Raw genomic sequence first — 18656 nt, 5'->3', positions numbered from 1 at the left:
TATAAATTTTTTTTCTACAGCCGCGTCGATCGACTGAAAATGTAAATCAGAATTAATTATGAAATAAATTTGTTTCTAAAAACTGCAATGAGCTCTCTTCCTCAACTGGGAGTAGATTCCGATACAGAACACGAGGAGATAGGCACATTGCCAGAAAGAACATACTCGAGCCATTCTAACACTTCTGTGGACTCCATGCAGGCCATAGAGGAAGAAGACGAGGAAAACGATATGGACCCGGTGCCTTTGACTGCGCATTCTTTGGAACAGCATAAAAGGGCCATTGCCACAATTGCTCCTATTTTGGAAGATTTTGTACCTGTTCTTTCCAAGTCCGAGGTGCTGAGTCCGACTAACAACGCTCTCTCCCGTACTGTCTCGAATATCAGCTCGCTAAGCATTGGCCACCAGATGCCTCCCAATAGTCAGGGCAGTCCGCAACACGAAACTACGGGAGCTGAAAACTCTCCTGTCACCTCTGAAAATGCATTAAATTTCAGTGACGGCAGAACACTATCGGCTACCTCATCGAACGGCGTTTCTGCCTCGAGTTCAGGAGTCAATTTACAGCATAAGAACAGAACGTCTTCAATTTCCGTCTCTGAGGTGTCTGGCCCAAAATTGCCCAAGATTGGAACTATTGGTGTGTGTGCAATGGACAACAAGGTACTGAGTAAGCCATGCAGGCAGATTTTGAACCGCTTAATCGAGAACGGCGAGTTCGACACCGTGATATTTGGTGACAAGGTTATATTGGACGAAGCCATTGAAAACTGGCCAACCTGCGATTTTTTGATTTCGTTCTTTTCCAGCGGGTTCCCTCTTGACAAGGCAATCGCGTACCAGAAATTGCGCAAGCCGTTCACCATCAACGATTTGGTGATGCAGAAAGTGCTCTGGGATAGACGGCTTTGTCTCCAAATTCTTCAAGCGGCTGGTGTTCCTACGCCAAAAAGATTGGTGATTTCCAGAGACGGCGGCCCCTTTGTGGACGATGAGCTGAAGGCCAAACTGGAGAAGTTGGGAGTGGATACCTCAGAGGTGCCGGAGCCAGACTGGAAGATGCTAGATGAAGACACTTTGTATGTTGATGGCGAAACCATCAAGAAGCCGTTTGTGGAAAAACCCGTCGATGGTGAGGACCATAACGTGTACATCTACTATGCTAAGGAAAATGGCGGTGGTGGCCGCAGACTTTTCCGCAAAATTGGCAACAAGTCGTCTGAGTTTGATCCGAACCTGAACATGATCAGAACTGAGGGATCGTATATCTATGAGAAGTTCATCGATACGGACAACTTTGAAGACGTCAAGGCATACACTGTCGGCACCGAGTTCTGCCACGCAGAGACAAGAAAGTCGCCAGTGGTGGACGGCATTGTGCGCAGGAATACACATGGCAAGGAGGTCAGATATCTTACGAAGTTGTCGCAGGAGGAAAGGGAAATTGCGAAGAAGGTTAGCCGGGCGTTCGAACAGACGATTTGCGGGTTCGATCTGCTGAGAACAAGCGGCAAGAGTTATGTCATCGACGTCAACGGCTTTTCTTTTGTGAAAGACAACGAGGGTTACTACGATCAATGTGCCTCGATTCTGAGACAAACGTTTTTGAAGGCCAAGAGCGAGCGTCTGAAGAACTCGGCTACAATAACTTCAGAGGAGAAGAAACAGAAATGGGTGTTCAAAGGCATGATTTCTGTGGTGAGACACGCAGACAGAACACCGAAACAGAAGTTCAAGTATTCGTTCAAGTCGCCCATATTTATATCTCTGCTCAAGGGTTATAAGGAGGAGGTTATTATTCGCGAGCTTCGAGACCTAAAGATTGTTCTTCAGACCGTGCGTGTGGCCCAGGAGCAGCAATTGGAGGACGAAACAAAATTGATGCAGTTGGCCACAGCCTTGGAAAAGAAGATGAATTTCCCAGGTACTAAAGTTCAGCTGAAGCCCTCACTCAATGACAAGGGTGACATTGAAAAAGTACAATTAATCATCAAATGGGGCGGAGAGCCTACCCACTCGGCCAGATACCAGGCTTCGGACGTGGGAGAGCAGTTACGACAGGATATTCAGCTGCTGAATAAAGACGCTCTGAAAGATGTGCAGATCTACACTTCATCAGAAAGGAGAGTCGTTGCATCGGCGCAGCTCTTCGCCAAATCGTTCATCGCGGAGAACGAGCTGCCTGAAGACTTTCTGCAGGTCCGCAAAGATCTTCTGGATGATTCGAATGCCGCCAAGGATCTGATGGACAAGGTCAAAAAGAAGTTGAAGCCATTGTTAAGACAAGGCAAAGAGGCTCCTCCACAGTTTGCCTGGCCTCCACGGATGCCGGAACCGTTCGTGGTGATTAAGCGAGTTGTGGAGCTGATGAACCACCATCGCAAAATCATGGAGAAGAATTTCGAGACCAAGGACGTCGAAAACTTCCAGAAGGAGTGGTGTTGTGGTGAGGATCCGTACCTGTTCAGAGAGAGGTGGGACAAGTTGTTCCAGGAGTTCGTCAGCGTTGAAAAAGTGCACCCGTCGAAAATCAGCGAGCTCTACGACACAATGAAATATGACGCTCTACACAACCGCGACTTTTTGCAGAAGATCTTCATCAGCGACGACCGTGAGGACACTGGCCAGCTAGGCTGCTCTCTGGTCAGACAGTATCCTATCAATGTTCTTGCTATGAACAACTTCAAGGTGAACGACTCGTCGCTCGACAACTCGTCTCCATCGAACTCATCCAACCCAGCAGGCTCGATCGGTTGGGTTCTTTCGTCCTCGTACAAGCCGTCGTCCCGCGACGACCATAGCTCTCCGTTTGACGATCCAAAATACAACCTTTTGCGAGAACTGTACAGACTGGCCAAGGTTCTATTCGACTTCATCTGTCCTCAGGAATACGGTATTGAAGAGCACGAGAAACTGGATATTGGACTGCTTACGTCGCTCCCATTGGCCAGACAGATCATGAGCGACATCTCTGCCATCAAGGAGACTGACAAGGCCGCCACACGCGTGTATTTCACCAAAGAATCACATATCTACACACTGCTAAACATTATCTACGAGTCGAAGCTGCCAATGAAAATTGCCCGGAACGCGCTTCCCGAACTCGACTACCTGTCGCAGATTGTGTTCGAGCTCTACGAGTCGGAGGACAGTGTGGGTGGCAAGACGCATTCTATCAGACTGCTGCTGTCGCCGGGCTGCCATACCCAGGACCCGCTGGATGTCCAGTTGGACGAAAAACACTACATCTCGTGTATCCGCCGGATCAGTCTGACCAGACACCTGGACATGGACTTTATGCAGCAGAAGCTGAAGAGCCGGTTCTCCAGAGTGTCGCTGCCTAAACGGTTCACTCCAGTGAACATCTCGAGTCCGTTGGCAGAGGCCAAGCCTTAAATACGTTGAAAAATAATTTATCTAATTATCCTAGGTTATCACGGCCAGAGAGTCGAACAGCACGCTGATGCTTTCGCCAAAATGATCTCTTCTGATACACTCGGCGAAGATCGGCGAAACGTCGATGACGGTGAGTTTTTTGCAATTTTGGGCCTTGGTTTCAGAGATCGGATACGTGTTGGTGACAATGATGCCGTCGATATACTCGCATTCATTCAGTCTCTCGAGACAGTCGTTGGCAAATATCCCGTGCGTAGCCACCACGTAGCACTTTTTGGCACCGCAGTTCATTCTCAAATGCTCTGCAGCAGCAATGAACGAGGTGTGCTTGTCAATCATATCGTCGACAATGATGGCTGGTCTGTTCTGGACGTTTCCGACCAAAGTGATCAGCTTCTCGCTGGCGTTGAACTCGGGCTCGTCCTCGTCGTCTGAGTTGTCATTCGCAATGTCAGAGGTGTGCTGCACCTGCGGCTCCTCGTGCGGAGCAGAGGTATCCTCTACCACATGTCCTTTCACGATTCTCGCAGTCTGGATGTCTGTGCTTACTATGACATTTTCCTGTTCGACCTCGCCGTTCTCGGTGGTGTTAATCTTGGCGGCCGGCTGCTTTCCTCTCACTTTTTTGCCCATGAACCCGTCTCTGGTCCGCCTTCTGTCGGTGTGGATCATGGCAAAGTTGACCTTGAGCTGGTCGGCCAGGGCCGTCACTCGCTTCGTTCCGCCCGGATTTTTCGACACTACAACCGCCTCGCTGTAGTCCTCGATGTTCTGGCGGATCCAGTGGGCCAGCGTGGGGCCCGCGTACAGATTATCCACCGGCTTGGAGAAAAAGCCCTGCATCTGCGAAGCGTGCAAATCCATCGACACCACGTGGTCAGCGCCAGCCATAATCAGCAGATTGGCCAACATACGCGCCGTGATGGCCCCACGGTGTTTTTTCATCTTCGATTGCTTGGAGTAGGGGAACTGAGGAATGACGGCAGTGATCTTTGCTGCAGAACCACCTCTGCACGCAGAAATCAGAATCAACAGCTCCATAATATGGTCATTGGTCTCTGGCGAGCCCGACTGGATGATGTACACGTCCTCGTCTCTGACAGAAACACCTATCTGCACAGAAGTCTCTCCATTGGCAAATTTCTTGAGAGTGACTGGAGCAGGGTCGATACCCAACTTCTCGCACACTAGCTGTCCCAACTTGGGGTGGGAGTTCCCCACAAATACCTTGCACTTTCTCATCTCGCTGATAAGATGCTGGCTATGAGAACTGGTAAACTGGGTGGCGCTAATGGTGAATAAATATGCGCGTCTGGCACTGGGCCTCTGGTAGATAATTAAAAATTTTTTGGGGGTGTCCAGATTAGGAAACCGGGCCGGAAATCAAGTAATTATATTATGTTATCTCTCCTTTATACCGAGTTAGTACATGTTCAGCTGGTTCGGGGTCATCGAGTACTTAATCCAGTTTGGCAGACAGTTCTGGTCGTACACGTCGGGAGGTGCAAAGTATCCTGGCTCGTGGTCCGTGGAGCACTTATCGCTATTTGGCGAATTCTCGTACGGCGAGTGGTGGTAGCCGATATCTCTGAACCACCACACCTTGCTCTTGTCCTCAAATAGTCCAACTCCCACAGAGTGCACGGGGGCGTCTCCCCATCTCTCGTAGTAGAATCCACCAGCGGCTTCAAGAGCGTCGAACCACTTAGAGTATGCCTCTCCTCTGTAGAAGTCCATATCTGCGATCTCGAAATTCGACCAGAAGTGGCACGTCGAGTATCCGCCTGCTCCGTTGGTGTTCTGAGGGTTTTGCTGGTTCTCTGTCAGCCACTTGAACGCACCGTTCGGATGCACATACTCGGGATGGGCAAGACAGAAGTCGACGGTAGTCTTCCACAGGGTCTCGATGGTCAAAGGCTCATCGTACAAGCTCACAGTGAAGCCGTATGTCAGCTCATTATCTCTCATGAACTTGAACACGTCGTAGTCCACTTTACAGAAGAAGTCCACGTTGGGCTCAACTCTCCAGTAGTATTTGAACTTCTTCAGGCCCTCCAGTCTGTAGAACCAGCCGGAGTTGAACCGACACATGTTGTGGTAGCTTTCCAGACTGGCGTAGTTCACTTTATTCTCAGTCAGCTTGGCAATGCCGTTCTTGTATAGAACAGGGTCGATGTTTGCTGGCTTCTCCCAGATGGACTTTGGAATGATCTCGTAGTACACCTTGCCGGAACACACCTCCTCCACGCGTTTTTTGAACTCTGGTGTAAACTCCTCGTCGTTGATGAACGTGAACGGATAGTTGTAACGCCAGTTCCAGGTCTCCTCCAGCTGTCTGATCGACGAGACGATGCCGTCCAGTTCGGAGTTTCTCACAAGAGACAACAGAGTGGCGTTGGCCAGCTCATAGTTAGTGTCACCGTCTTGCTTGTGCACCAGCTTCATGCCCTTTGGCTCGTCGATCTTCTTGCTCAGCACCTCTCTGTGGAACTTCATTTGCTCCTCCACAATCGTCTCCTTAGGAGTTCCCTCAGGGAACGCGCCATGTTTGAAAGTCAGGGCCTGCTTCACCTCCTTGGCGGTCATTTTTTTGTACTTGCTGGCTGTCTTCGTGATGTATCCTTGGAGATCGGTACGGTAGCTATCGAACATCTGAGATGCGCCTTTCAATGTTTGCGTCTCGCGTGCTGCGTGCAACGTGAGCCCCAAGATAAAAACCAGTGCTACGATCCCGGCTGAGAGCCGGATAAACCGTTTATTTAGCAACATTGCAATTAGGGGTCCTAGCAAAAATAGCTGAGAAAAAACGTTTTGCTAAAAAAAACAGGTATACAGGAAAAAAAGTAATCCGTGTTTGGTCCGTCCACGCGTTATGTTCTATGCAACCAATTTAAGGGGGCACAAAAACTTGCCGCGGAAACCGCGGGGACAGGGATGCCCATGTAAAGTCATCCGGGGAAGTCGAAGATGATCTGTTAATCATGCCTGCCACGTTTGCTGCACCCACACAGGGCTTTATGGCAAGACATTCCTAATCGATCCGAGGCACTGCCAAGATATTAAAAAAATGGTGGATCTATAAAATAGTAAATCGTGCTGCTTCTGTGTAATCTTATGCCACGCCGATTTACACACTCGTCGCAGCGACGCGCGTCGCTAGTCTCAACATCTGTGGGCAGACATGGACTATTTGTGCCCCAGGATCTCATCAAACCAGAAGACTTTACGGCTGTTGTCAGCGACCAGGACCTCGAGGAAGACGAGCCACTTATCGACTCTCAGGTCCAGCAGTACTCAGCAACATCAAAAGACATAGCCGAAGAGGCAGAGCTGCTCCAGGCCAACCACTTTCCGATCAGAAGATACTCCTCCGTGGCTTCGGTTTCTGTGCCACCTGCGGAAGACCGCGAAGCTATCAATGAGTCATGGGACAAGGCCCTTCGCGATGGGAAAATCACCACCACGCCTCTCTTTGAGCTCAAAAAGATGTTCATGTCGTCTGTACCGCTAGTGATAACCTTCCTGCTCCAAAACTCTCTTGGTGTGGCCTCTATCTTTGCCGTGGGGCATATTTCACCTGAAGCACTCGCGGGAATCACCTTGGGAACCATGAGTTGCAATATATCGGCCATTGCCGTCATTGCCGGCCTTGCATCGTCACTTGACACGTTTTTGCCGCAAGCCTACGGAGCCAGAAAATACAAGGTCGTGGGCCTGATCTTCCAGCGTTGCACAGCTCTCATATTCACCCTCATGTTCGTGGTCTGCGTAGCATGGTGGATTTGGGCCGAGCAAATTCTTACAAAAGCCCTTCCGAACGCAGAAAGTGCCAGACTCGCCGCCACTTACCTGAAAGTCATCACTTTTGGATTGCCAGGCTACATACTTTTTGAGACAGGGAAAAGATTCCTGCAAGCCCAGGGAGTTTTCGAAGCATCGACGTACGTGCTTTTTGTCTGTGCCCCCTTCAATGCATTGCTCAACTACCTCTTCGTTTGGGTGTTCAAAATGGGATACATTGGCGCCCCCATCGCTGTCAGCGTGAACTATACACTGATGGCTGTTGGGCTATTTGGGTACACGATTTGGACGAAGAATGTCGCCAACCCTATGAAATGCTGGAACGGACTGGCACTGAGAAAGGCGTTCTCCAACTGGGGCGAGCTGGTCAAGCTGAGTATCCCAAATCTAATCATGATTATGTCCGAGTTCCTGAGTTTCGAGATCCTCACCCTACTGTCCAGCTATCTTGGAACTGTGCCGCTTGCAGCGCAGTCTGTGATAGCCACCATGGCCTCTCTCACTTACCAGGTGCCATACGGAGTTTCTATTGCCGCGTCCACCAGAGTGGCCAATTTTCTGGGTGCTCAGCTCCCACGAGAGGCCAGAATAGCTGCCAAGATGGTTTTTGTGTTCACCGCTGCCATTGCCTTGATCAACTCGTCGTTCTTGCTCTTGGACAGCCGGCAGATTGCAGGCTGGTTCTCCAACGACGCGGACGTGATCGAGGTTGTCACCCAGGTGATGCCATTGGTCGCTTTCATCCAGATTTTCGACGCCATGAATGCAACCAGCGCAGGATGCCTACGTGGACAGGGTTTGCAAAGAATTGGTGGATACGTCAACCTGTGCTCATACTATCTCATTGGCCTCCCGCTTGGGTTTGTGCTGAGCTTCTATTTCCCCAAAGGCCATCCTATGGGACTCTTTGGACTATGGACCGGCTGTGGAGTGGCTCTGGCTATCATCGGTGTCATTCAAACGTACTGTGCCCTTGCTGCCGACTACGACAAATTGGCTGCGGACGCGCTCAGACGAAGTGAAACGGACTAGGACAATTGTGTAATTTGGTGTCTAATTTTGGCCAGCTGAACAATAAGTTTTAGCGAGTCTGCAAAATCAGACTGCGCAGTTCGTAGAGACAGAGGCACCAGCCCTCCAGAGAACATTTTTCGCGATTTCGACAATCCGTCTTCCTTGTCGCAAAGGACTATTTGTGCGTTTGTCCAGTCGACATCTACCAATCGCTGCATTTCCCTAAGATCAAGGAAGTTTTGATATCTTGTATTGGCTGCGTAATTAGCACGGGCCAGGTCAACAAACCCGCGTTTGAGAACTTGCTCAAGCTTTTGGTAAACGTCGTAGTACTCTGAAATAAGGCTAAGCACTCTGACCTGTTTCTCTTGGGTAGTGGTGAGTTGCTTATTGGAGTTCACCGGTTTCAGTAAATCTGTCATCTGAACAATATTTTTACTAAATATTTCTAAACTACAAATGTTCGTAATTCATCTATTATACATCCTCGTCAGCAATTTCTGGCAGACGGAGTTTACTAAACGTCTTTGAGTGTGGGGCCGAGAAATCCAGCTCTGTGGCCATACTCAGTCTTGACAGCCTGCTGATGTTGGCTGCGTTCAACGCAATAAGCGTGTCCTCCGACTCCGAGTTGTGCTCGTTATCGTCATTCTCATCCTCCGAAAAATCACACGAAAGAACGTACTCACCAGTAGGCTTTCTGTTCCCTGGCACACGGCTGTTTCTGACGTATTCCGGCGTCGATAATAGCTCGAAAGTGAACGCCGAGTCGCGCGAGTCGACAGGGGAGCCTATGGAAGGCACTTTGCGGATGTGTGGAGGATCAGTAGGGGTTCTGTCTGTTGGTGTTTGCAAAAATTGCGGGAACTCGAATTTCTGGAGATGGACGTCTTCCTGATCAGAACTGTCTCGAGACTCTCTGTTGCTTCTCGTAGAAAATTGAGAGTTCTCGGAGTATTCTGAGGATCTGTAGAAATCAGTCTCTGACTGTTCCTGAGGAATAGATGGCAGTCTGTCGTTGTGTTTAAGCATTCTCATTGGGCTTTCCTGGATAGAGGGCGCCAGTGAGCTGAGGGTGGATATCGAGGTGGAGCGAGTGAACGTGGAGTTGGCTCTGCTCAGAAGCTGTGAGGTAGAGGACGTGGAGTTCACTCTAAAGTGTCTGGATGATGGACGCGATTCTGGTTCTATGTTGCCGACCGTGTTTGGCGAGGTTCTGAAGGACGACACGGCCAGACACGGTGGAGACCGTTCTGGAGCTGTTTTCAGCACTTTTGGCAGCAAGCTTAAGTCTGCCTCCTTGAACGCCTTGTCCAGACCAAACGCGTCTTTCTCACTGAGATGAGACATGTGGTTGAAACCAAACGGCGTGCTGATCATCAAAGGAGATTTTTTGCGGCCCTTTGCAAAGTCAGGCTCAAGGTCAAAGTAATGGAGGATTTGTGCGCTCTTGGTTTGAAGGACGCGAAGGACCTTGTCCTTCTTCCTCGTGGAAGGCTCGTCCAGCCACAGCGACTCTAATTTTGGAGAGCGAGACATGAAAAGCTGAGAAGAGGCGTTTTAGTGCTTTATATCTATGTGAGCAGTCAGCACGGCGCGCTTTCTCCAAAGGAGTGAAAAAAAAGATAGGAGCAGGGATGCGTACAATAGAGGACAATAAAATTTTTGTTGGGCACAATGGCTGAAAATTGGGGCCTGATAGGAGAGATTACCCGCGGGTTCCGCGAAATAGGCGGTGTGACAGAAGTAAAACAGGCCTGCTACACGTACAGGATGCTGACACGCGTAACATCATGGCCCACAAAGTGTGGTTCCAAACTTGTCACAAGTTTGTAGCAGACTTGGAGCACCGTTGGCCGGGCGTTTGCAAAAAAAACCTACGTGTGGTTTTTCTTAATTAGGAAATAATCCAAATGGGGAGTCTAATAAGGAGCCTAAAGGGATAACGGCGGTTTGACGCACCAAAGTCACCGGAAAACAATAGAAAATTACTTTATTTTCAGGTTAATGTACTGGTTCCTGGCTAGAACCATCAGATGATCGCCAAAAGATCGTCGAAAGATCGTCAAAAGCTACACATTTCTTAAATACCATTAAATTACCCGTTAACCTTCCATAACCTCATAACGCTCGTCTACACGGCCACAGCCACGGCATGCACAGGACATTCACACGCACCTTTACGGTTAATCCAGTCCTTTATGCATTTGTAATGGAAACAGCACAAACACTCTAGTCTGCCAACCTTGTCCCCCGCGTGGAACTCCTCAAAGCAAATGACACACTCATTATCCTCGTTGACTCGAACGTTGGCGTCCAGCGTGTATACCAGCATTCTATTAGTTTGTCTCTTAGAGTCCGGCGAGCCAGTGAACTCCAAAAAGTGCAAGCAGTTGTTGATGTGTTGTTCGCGGCCAGCATCTGTCTCGTCTGACAGATCGATGTTGCACACAGGACACAGGTTTTCGTCGTTATCCAGGTCTAAGGTGTTTTCTCTAGCGGACGAACTCTTGATCATGTCGATCGGCTCGCTCCTGTGGCCCAGTCTTTCCAGCTCTGCAGCGCACTCGTCGCACGTTCTGTGCGGTACGTGGGGGGTTTCCAGAAACATCTGGGACTGCGGCGATACAACGTAGGTGTTGGGCAAGTAGCACGTAAACACAGAAGAGCAGTCGCCACAGACCACGCGGCCACACTTCCGGCAGTGGTGTCTGCGGTTGAAAAACGTAAATTTGCGATGACAGAAGGGGCACTCTCGCGCGCTTTCATCTGGTTGCCACAGGGGAACCCCTTCTGGCACCACTCTTGCCCCTTGAGACATCGCCGATAAGCCTAATTGATGGGGGAAAAATAATTATTTTCTATTAATTATTTCCATCTATCTATAATAAGAAAAGACACCCCAGACCTAGAAATTTTCGTGTGCCCTTGCAAGATATCTATTTTTCAAGCAGTAGATCAGCGACCCCAGAACAGTTAGCACTACTCCGCTCAACAGGAAGGTGTATGTGGAGCAGATGACAAGGTTGCTGTCAGTGGAATTCACACAGTTGCGCGTATAGTCCACGCCGTAGACCAGGTTGAGCAGCATGTTCCCGATAATGGAGCAGCATGAAAAGATCCCATACGTTGTCCCTAAAATCTCAAACCCATAGACTGCCGCCAGCACTGCCGGGAAAAGCGTGTAGAGGCCTGAATTGAGAATGGCGTTGAGCATCACAATGACGTTGATGTGCAGTCCAGCGATGGGCCAGCTGGACAGGTACACATGGCCCAATCCGCACATAACTATCAAGCTTGCGAGAATGCTCAGACGAGAGATGCCGTATTTTGCGCAGACCTGATCGGTGGCCACCATAATCACGAACCTAATTACCGTCGAGGTGATGGAGTAGAGCTGCAGATTGTAGTCTAGCGTGTTCTGGTCCAGAGACGACAGGATTGAGCTGAGGTTCGTCAGAAAGAACTCTGTTGCACCAACGGCCATGAAAAATGCCATGTTTAGAGGGTACATCAGCGGATCTTTGAGAAAACGAGTGATTTTGTGCTTATAGGTGACACTGGAGGCAGACATCTGGTCGTCCAGTTGCACGTATTCGAGGTCTTCTGTAGGAATGGCAGCCTTTGGTGAGTGGGAGCCTAAGACCGCACTGCCTCCTGAAAGTAAGGGAGACGCGTTGAAGCTGCTGAAATGCTCTATTTCGTGCTCGTTTTTTTCCGTTCGGTCGGTAATCTTGCAACCCAGAAATGCAAAAATGCTGCTTGCGCAAAGCGTGCTCATAAAGAACCGTAATTTCTGCTGGAATGCCTTAGTCGGGTCTGATTCGTCAAACCAGTTTTGCAGCATGTGGATCTCGAGGAATGTGGAAAAGGCAATCATCAGGTTTGGCGTGCCGATAGCGAGTGTTGTATAATATTTTCCGAGGGAACGCGCACAGTTGAGCAAGCAGCTAAACAGAAGACACGTGTGAGCACACCCAATTAGAAAGAAACTGATGTACACGGGGACGGGATCAAGCACCTCGTTCTGGTATATAAAGAGAACGGAGGAGAATCCCAGTAGATAGCAAGCGAGCGCCAACAGACTAAGGATCCAGGGCCCTTTGAGATCGGCGAGGAGCCCACAAAGGGGTGTGAATCCATTCAGACCCAAGGTTTGGGCGATTATGATGCTGTTGATGGTCGATTGCGGGTATCGTAGCCGACTCTGCAAAGGCTGCGTGAATATAGAGAAAAGTGCCAGCACACCCAAGGACAACGAGCCGACCAAGGAGAGCCCAAAGGCCAGAGTGTAGGAGCGCACATGAGGTCTCATGGGAAAAGCAAATAGAGGGACAAAAGTTTTTCTGTCGCCATGGAGCACAAATCGTGATCGGGGGACCGATAAGCAATAATAAATCGACGCGGGCACCGATCGACGCGACGAGGTAATTTTTCTTGACAGCATTTATCGTATATTTATTTTATTTATCTAAGCCATGTCGCTGGAAGGAGCATTGGAGGAAGAACGTCAATTAATTGCGCAAATTTTAGAGCGCCAGAAAGCCGGAAATTCCGGAACAATGAGGGGCCGCGGAAGGGACACATCCCCCGGTGCGCAGCGCGCACATTCGAGGGGCCTGTCCAGTGTCAGGAGGTCCCTGAGTCGTTCCAGCTCAAAGGACCCTGACGCAAAATATGCAATTACTGCACACGATCCGTCCGAAAGACTGCGGTCGCCTTCTGGGTCACGGGTGAACGAAAGTGAGGACGAGCTGGAAGGTCTGGATAATGCTTCCAGCAGCGATGAGGAGCAAATAAGCGATACAGACTCTGAATTCGAAGTCGATGACGGTGGTAAAGTACTTCCGAACTATGCGTCCTATTCACCTGATGAAGTGCTGGATGATAAACACAGTTTTGGTCGCAAGATGACGTCCAAAGACGAGTTGAGCAAGATCAATAACCGCAAGCTCGTGAAAGATGCCATTCAGGCCGAGAAGCTTGACGAGCTGCTGGCAGCGGAACGGGCTTTGGCTAACGCCAAATCCATTGGGCGCCAGGTCCCTCATGAGTTTCTGGAAAAGATCGAGGAGGATGCCAAGAAGGTTGGTACGCACATCCACTATGACCCAGAAAAATTCTACCAGGACAACACGGGACGCAAAGAGAAATTGCAGGAGTATGCCATCTACAAGAAGAAGCTCGTCTCGCCCGAATTTTTTTCTGCTACAGACGGCTTTTCGGTGCCTTACACAAGCGATGTGGAGGAAAAAGCCGACACAGAGTTGGCTCGCACCCTGAATGAGCATGTGGTTGTGTCAGAGATCGAATCCATCCTCAGTAACCAAATGGCTATTCGAACCATCACGAGAGGAAAATTCTTTGAACTCTCCAGAAAGGACGGCAGAGAGGCTCCTCAAATGTTTGTGTTGTGCATGGACTTTTCTGAGGAATCGAAATACGCTTTGGAATGGTGTATCGGCACCGTCCTGGTGGATGGGTCTGTGCTATACATTTTAAATGTGATTGAGGATGATGATTATTCGTCAATGAATCTAAACGGTATCCAACCTAACGGTCCACACCAATCTGAGACCAAGGAAGAGAAGCTGTCGAAAGCTGCTCGGGAAAAGCTACGCATCCAGAACGTTGAGGAAATCACGCGCGAGACGCTAGATTTGCTCAAACTCACCAAATTGCAAGTCCACATTGTGATCGAGTCGTGCCACCACCCAATCCCACGCCATTTCATGGTGGAAGTTATAAAACATATCTCGCCAACACTGGTAATCGTCGGCTCCCGCGGCACCTCGGCCATAAAGGGAGTGCTACTGGGGTCGCTTTCGAACCATCTGGTGCGCAAGAGCACAGTGCCAGTCATGGTGGTCAAGAACAAGCTGAAAAAGCTTACCAAAAAAGGGAAACAGTTCAGCAACAACATTTCGACGCTACACAGTCTTGCCGAGGCCAAGGTCGACTGAGTGGTTTTTTTTCCGCCTATTTTACACCCTTGCACCAATGTTTATTGCAGTCCCCTCATGTTGTTTTGGTTCAACATTTTCTGCGTAGGGGAGGGGATTTCTGCTCACAAAAGGGGCTTTCACATAGCGCCATGTATATAAAGAAGCCAAACACGTTTAAATTATGCTGTTGATGTTGCATACTGCTGTTTTCCCAGCAAATTAATAAAATAACAGCCGTCGATCGACCCGTCGCTATGAATTACTATCAGAATTTCAAGGCCACACATAACCTAATCACTTCAACCTTTATAAATTATTCATCTGCATCCCCCATTGCTGCAAACACAGTCAACAACACTGTCGTCTTGCAAAACAAGCTTCTACAGCGTCTACACAATAGCCTTTCATTTTTGAGATACCAGATCCCGAACCCTCCACAAGTGGGCCACGATCTGGATCATAGATTTGCCAAACTCGTGAACAGCCACAGGATGGAGTCACGATATTTAATTAATTTACAGAACTACCAGCCCCGGTTCTATGCCGGGTCCCAGGTCTCTGTCTGGCATCGCTTGCCAGCAGTGAGAAGGTCGTCAGTTCTTGTTCTTTTGTTTCTGGGCAGACAGGGTGAATTGCGTGTGATCCTGACAAAGAGATCGCACAAGCTCAGAAACTTTTCAGGACACATCTCTCTTCCTGGTGGCAAAGTCGACTATCCGTTGGAGTCTGAGTTTCAGTGTTCTCGCAGAGAGGCTGAGGAAGAGATTGGAATCCACCGCGACAACCGGTTCTTGAAAGAGAAGTTTGGGTATGAGGTCGAGGAACTCAAGGTGATGCCCACGTATCTCGCAAGGACACTGCTGGGAGTGTCACCTTGCGTAGCGTTTATTAACTGGAGCGAGTCCAAGCTAGGTAGCATCGAAGATCAGCACATCGGCAACATCATGCTCAATCCGGGAGAGTCGTCGTCAATCTTCAGCGTGCCTCTGAAGGACTTCTTGCAGCCTAAACCACGCAGATACGAGCTCAAGGAGTGTCTCAAACAGTCATACATCAAGACCAAATGGGCCGGTATTCCATGGAACTTACGGTCGTTCATCTTTCCTATTCACAACGACAACGAGGTGAGATGGCTGGAAGAAATCCAGGATTTGTCGTCCGAAAGTGAGGACGAGACCCAGGAGGACCACGAGTTTGGCGTGCGCACGCGAAACTGCTGGGGACTGACGGCCAATATACTGCACGACCTTGCCGAGATCGTCTACACCGGAGAGAAGTACTACGATAATATTTTGGGAGAGGAGGATTTGATATGGGCCTTGATCCAGAACGGCCAAATGCAAACTAAGCAGCGTTCTGAGTTCGAGAAAAAACTAATCAACAACACGAAAGGATGTTCATTCAAGGAATGTATGAGTTCAGAAGAATTCATCAATCTTAAAAACTTATATAGTACTATCTAACGAACCGCCGCATTTATTTATAACTTTCCATATGGATCAGCGTTTGGCTCCAATCCCATATGTTCAATGTAGTGAACTGCCTCGTCGATGTATTGTTTTTTAAGCTCCTTGCTCCAGCCGTACTCCTCGGCCATAATGTCGGCAACTTCGTCAACACATTGTAATGCCATCTTGGAGTCCAAGAAGGCCAGTCTACACCGTCTGGCCAAAAAGTCCAGAGGCCGTCTGGCGTACTCATATGTCATCGAGTAACGTAGCTCTGCTCTAGTGAACGGATGATCGAAGTTGGCATAAGTTGGAGGGTTGGTCAGACCCAAAGGCTCGGCATTCTGAGGGTCCTTGAACATACCAATAATCATGGCAGCACGGTCTCCATAATTGCTGGCCAGATGGATGGCCATTTTGTCCGTCAGTTTATAAAGTTGTGCCAATCTAGCAGACAAAGAGTCGTCGTAATTGACGGCTCCAACTAGCTTGTGGTTTCTGGTGGAACAAGGCTTCAGGTGTTTGGTCTGGAACTCGGGAGTGTCCTTGATGACCTCGTTGATGACCTCCTCTGCCATTTCTCTATAAGTAGTCCATTTACCACCAGAGATGGTAATCAGTCCATTAGGCGAGTGATAAATCAAGTGGTTTCTAACAAGTCCTTGGGTGGAGTTGATGTTGCCTGCGTGCACCTTCTTAGGGTCTCTGACAAGCGGTCTGACACCACACCAGGCACTCAAGACATCTTCTCTTTTAACCTCGAACTTAACGTAATGCTGCAGCTCTTTCAGAATATCATTAATTTCAACCTCTGTAGCAACAGGGTTCTCTGGAATCTTGTCTAGGGGAACGTCTGTGGTTCCTGCCAGAACCTTTCCTTGCCACGGCAAGAAGAACATCACACGTCCGTCGGATGTCGAAGCGTCGAGCAATCCCATGTCTCTGGCACAGTACCATTCTGGAAGAACGATGTGAACACCGCCAGAAGGAACCACCATTTTCGGGTGTTTCAAAATCTCAGGGTCTGGTAGACCGGATGGCGACTCATCCATGGACAACAGTGCGTCAGAGTAAGGTCCCGTAGCACTGATGATGGCATCGGCAGCAACCAAGTATTCATTATTGGTCTCAGCGTCGACAACGCGCACACCCTTGCTCTTTCCTTCCTCGTTCTTCAAGATCTGCTTGACCTCCATGTAGTTCAAAACAGTGGCGCCATTGTGGATGGCAGTCAAGGCAAGAGTAACGTTCATCCGAGAATCATTAAACAGACCGTCGTGGTAAACAAGTCCACCAACAAGACCTTCTGGGTCCAGTTGTGGGTGTTTGTCCAACAGACGGTTCTTGGTCATCATGTAGGAAAATCTCAGGTTCTGAGAACCGGCAAACAGGTCATACAGCAAGCAACCAGCATAAAAGTATGGCATTTGCCAGTATTTGTAAACAGGAATGGCAATAGGAAGACAGTGAGCCAAATGAGGCGCGTTGTTTAAAATGGAGGCTCTCTCATTCAAGGCTTCAATGACAAGGTCAAGCTGGGCCTTGGAGAGCTGGAAAATAGCCTTTTCTAAGTACCGGACACCTCCGTGAGCCATCTTGGTGGATTTGGACGATGTTCCAGAGGCAAAATCATTCTTCTCGACCAACAAAACATTCAAACCGCGGAGAGTAGCGTCGAGGGCAGCACCGGTACCCGTAGCGCCTCCGCCGACGATGATCAGGTCAAACTTGGAGGTGGCATCCCTGGCGGAAAAATTTTCGGCCGGACTGCTGATAGGTTTCCCCAGTTTTTCCAGCAAGTCTTTTCTTGCGGGGGGCTTTTCTACGTCGGTCACGATGGGCGGAAACTTGCTCTTGTAGTCCACAAGCGTCTCGTTGTGTGCGGTTTGTACATAAAGGCCTCCCAGAGTCAGCGCTAAGGCTGAACAGACTCCGATTTGGCCAAATCTTTTTGCTTGTCTAAAAGACATAATAAATCATCTAAATTCGAGAAATATGAGAAAATTGCGGAAACACAATTCTCCAAAAATTCCCCGTTTACCCTGCCCCTCGCATTTTTTCTTGCGCGATCACGTCCTCGCCAATCGACTGCCGAACCTCTTCCCGAAATAGTAAGTTTGTATCGCCGTACCCTAAACTAATTTCGTAGGCCCTCACGAGCCGGACTTCGTTGATTCCGATGTTGCACTGGCTCAAGCTCAGCAAACAGTTCTTGTATCTCGAAATGGTGTCCTTGATGCTGGCCGAAAGCGCGTCGTTCTTGTCGCTGTAAATGTCCCACGACGACTCCTGTTCCAATCTCGTGATTGATACACTACCTTGCCCGGGTTGATAATAACCGGAAGCCGCAGAAGACAACTCTGCATTAGTCTTAGCCGTGGAAGCAGAGTGATCTGCAGCAGAAGAAAGCGGAGTTTTGTAGATCCAGCAGTAGCCGTTGACACCCAAAATGATGCTCACATTCCCGGGTAAGTCGTGAGAATGGTTTTTCGCTCTCACAATCAGTTTTGAAGGCACCGCAACAAACACGCCGTTTCGAAGTTTCCCGTATTTCAGTGAGCGGGTATGCAGGGAGGCGCTGCCGTCCGAAAAGAGCGATTGCACCTCGGCGTTTAGCAGGTCGCCTTCTTTTAAAAAATTACGCATCTGTAATTCGTCACTCTCGGATTTCCTTCGCAAAATACCTCCGGGCAGGTTGACCGATCCCAGCATAAGCACCGCGTCATGTTCACCTCCGATGTCCACTTTCCATCTTTTCTGTCCAACATCGATAATTCTGCCCACTAGATGGTCTCCTGTCTCTGGAGAATATCTGCCTTTGAAGGGAACCACGCTCAGCAGCTTGTTCACCTTGAGAACGGTTCCTGCAACTGAAGAGTATGTCTTGTCGTTTAGAAAGTACGTCCCGTGGCCGCGCATCCATGTCGGATCGTCTGTAATTAACTCTCCCGGAGTGACCACTGATGAACCAACCTCGGTGTCGCTAGCTTCTGGCTTTGACGGCACGCTAATGCTGATAATCATTATAGTTGGATTTTTTTTTTGCACC

The 18656-nt window shown here is 49.2% G+C and overlaps 11 protein-coding genes across 11 annotated transcripts; 4 read left to right on the top strand and 7 right to left on the bottom strand.

The window, feature by feature from the left end:
• Positions 1 to 87: 87 nt before the first annotated feature.
• Positions 88 to 3399, top strand: HPODL_00589 (Inositol hexakisphosphate and diphosphoinositol-pentakisphosphate kinase; the record flags this gene model as incomplete). The annotated part of the gene is made up of 1 exon (XM_014080549.1): positions 88 to 3399. One exon carries the CDS (start codon positions 88 to 90, stop codon positions 3397 to 3399), a length of 3312 nt encoding a protein of 1103 aa, XP_013936024.1.
• A 30-nt stretch (positions 3400 to 3429) lies between these two features.
• HPODL_00588 (Ribose-phosphate pyrophosphokinase 1) lies at positions 3430 to 4641 on the bottom strand (the record flags this gene model as incomplete). Its single annotated transcript, XM_014080548.1, has 1 exon — positions 3430 to 4641. The coding sequence occupies one exon, from the start codon at positions 4639 to 4641 to the stop codon at positions 3430 to 3432; it is 1212 nt and encodes a 403-aa protein (XP_013936023.1).
• A 180-nt stretch (positions 4642 to 4821) lies between these two features.
• On the bottom strand, positions 4822 to 6168 carry HPODL_00587 (mannosyltransferase KTR4; the record flags this gene model as incomplete). Its single annotated transcript, XM_014080547.1, has 1 exon — positions 4822 to 6168. The coding sequence occupies one exon, from the start codon at positions 6166 to 6168 to the stop codon at positions 4822 to 4824; it is 1347 nt and encodes a 448-aa protein (XP_013936022.1).
• Positions 6169 to 6513: 345 nt separating this feature from the next.
• HPODL_00586 (uncharacterized protein) lies at positions 6514 to 8232 on the top strand (the record flags this gene model as incomplete). The annotated part of the gene is made up of 1 exon (XM_014080546.1): positions 6514 to 8232. One exon carries the CDS (start codon positions 6514 to 6516, stop codon positions 8230 to 8232), a length of 1719 nt encoding a protein of 572 aa, XP_013936021.1.
• Positions 8233 to 8691: 459 nt separating this feature from the next.
• HPODL_00585 (uncharacterized protein) lies at positions 8692 to 9753 on the bottom strand (the record flags this gene model as incomplete). Its single annotated transcript, XM_014080545.1, has 1 exon — positions 8692 to 9753. The coding sequence occupies one exon, from the start codon at positions 9751 to 9753 to the stop codon at positions 8692 to 8694; it is 1062 nt and encodes a 353-aa protein (XP_013936020.1).
• A 595-nt stretch (positions 9754 to 10348) lies between these two features.
• On the bottom strand, positions 10349 to 10825 carry HPODL_05162 (uncharacterized protein; the record flags this gene model as incomplete). Its single annotated transcript, XM_014080544.1, has 1 exon — positions 10349 to 10825. One exon carries the CDS (start codon positions 10823 to 10825, stop codon positions 10349 to 10351), a length of 477 nt encoding a protein of 158 aa, XP_013936019.1.
• A 297-nt stretch (positions 10826 to 11122) lies between these two features.
• On the bottom strand, positions 11123 to 12529 carry HPODL_00584 (putative membrane protein; the record flags this gene model as incomplete). Its single annotated transcript, XM_014080543.1, has 1 exon — positions 11123 to 12529. One exon carries the CDS (start codon positions 12527 to 12529, stop codon positions 11123 to 11125), a length of 1407 nt encoding a protein of 468 aa, XP_013936018.1.
• Positions 12530 to 12692: 163 nt separating this feature from the next.
• Positions 12693 to 14177, top strand: HPODL_00583 (uncharacterized protein; the record flags this gene model as incomplete). Its single annotated transcript, XM_014080542.1, has 1 exon — positions 12693 to 14177. One exon carries the CDS (start codon positions 12693 to 12695, stop codon positions 14175 to 14177), a length of 1485 nt encoding a protein of 494 aa, XP_013936017.1.
• A 236-nt stretch (positions 14178 to 14413) lies between these two features.
• On the top strand, positions 14414 to 15622 carry HPODL_00582 (Peroxisomal nudix pyrophosphatase with specificity for coenzyme A and CoA derivatives, may function; the record flags this gene model as incomplete). Its single annotated transcript, XM_014080541.1, has 1 exon — positions 14414 to 15622. The coding sequence occupies one exon, from the start codon at positions 14414 to 14416 to the stop codon at positions 15620 to 15622; it is 1209 nt and encodes a 402-aa protein (XP_013936016.1).
• A 17-nt stretch (positions 15623 to 15639) lies between these two features.
• HPODL_00581 (Glycerol-3-phosphate dehydrogenase, mitochondrial) lies at positions 15640 to 17577 on the bottom strand (the record flags this gene model as incomplete). Its single annotated transcript, XM_014080540.1, has 1 exon — positions 15640 to 17577. The coding sequence occupies one exon, from the start codon at positions 17575 to 17577 to the stop codon at positions 15640 to 15642; it is 1938 nt and encodes a 645-aa protein (XP_013936015.1).
• A 67-nt stretch (positions 17578 to 17644) lies between these two features.
• On the bottom strand, positions 17645 to 18631 carry HPODL_00580 (Exosome complex component RRP4; the record flags this gene model as incomplete). Its single annotated transcript, XM_014080539.1, has 1 exon — positions 17645 to 18631. One exon carries the CDS (start codon positions 18629 to 18631, stop codon positions 17645 to 17647), a length of 987 nt encoding a protein of 328 aa, XP_013936014.1.
• Between the last annotated feature and the right edge of the window lie 25 nt (positions 18632 to 18656).

Source organism: Ogataea parapolymorpha, chromosome III, assembly GCF_000187245.1.
Source record: "Ogataea parapolymorpha DL-1 chromosome III, whole genome shotgun sequence".
Classification (NCBI taxonomy): Eukaryota; Fungi; Ascomycota; class Pichiomycetes; order Pichiales; family Pichiaceae; genus Ogataea; species Ogataea parapolymorpha.
This window is presented reverse-complemented; position numbering and strand designations above follow the sequence as displayed.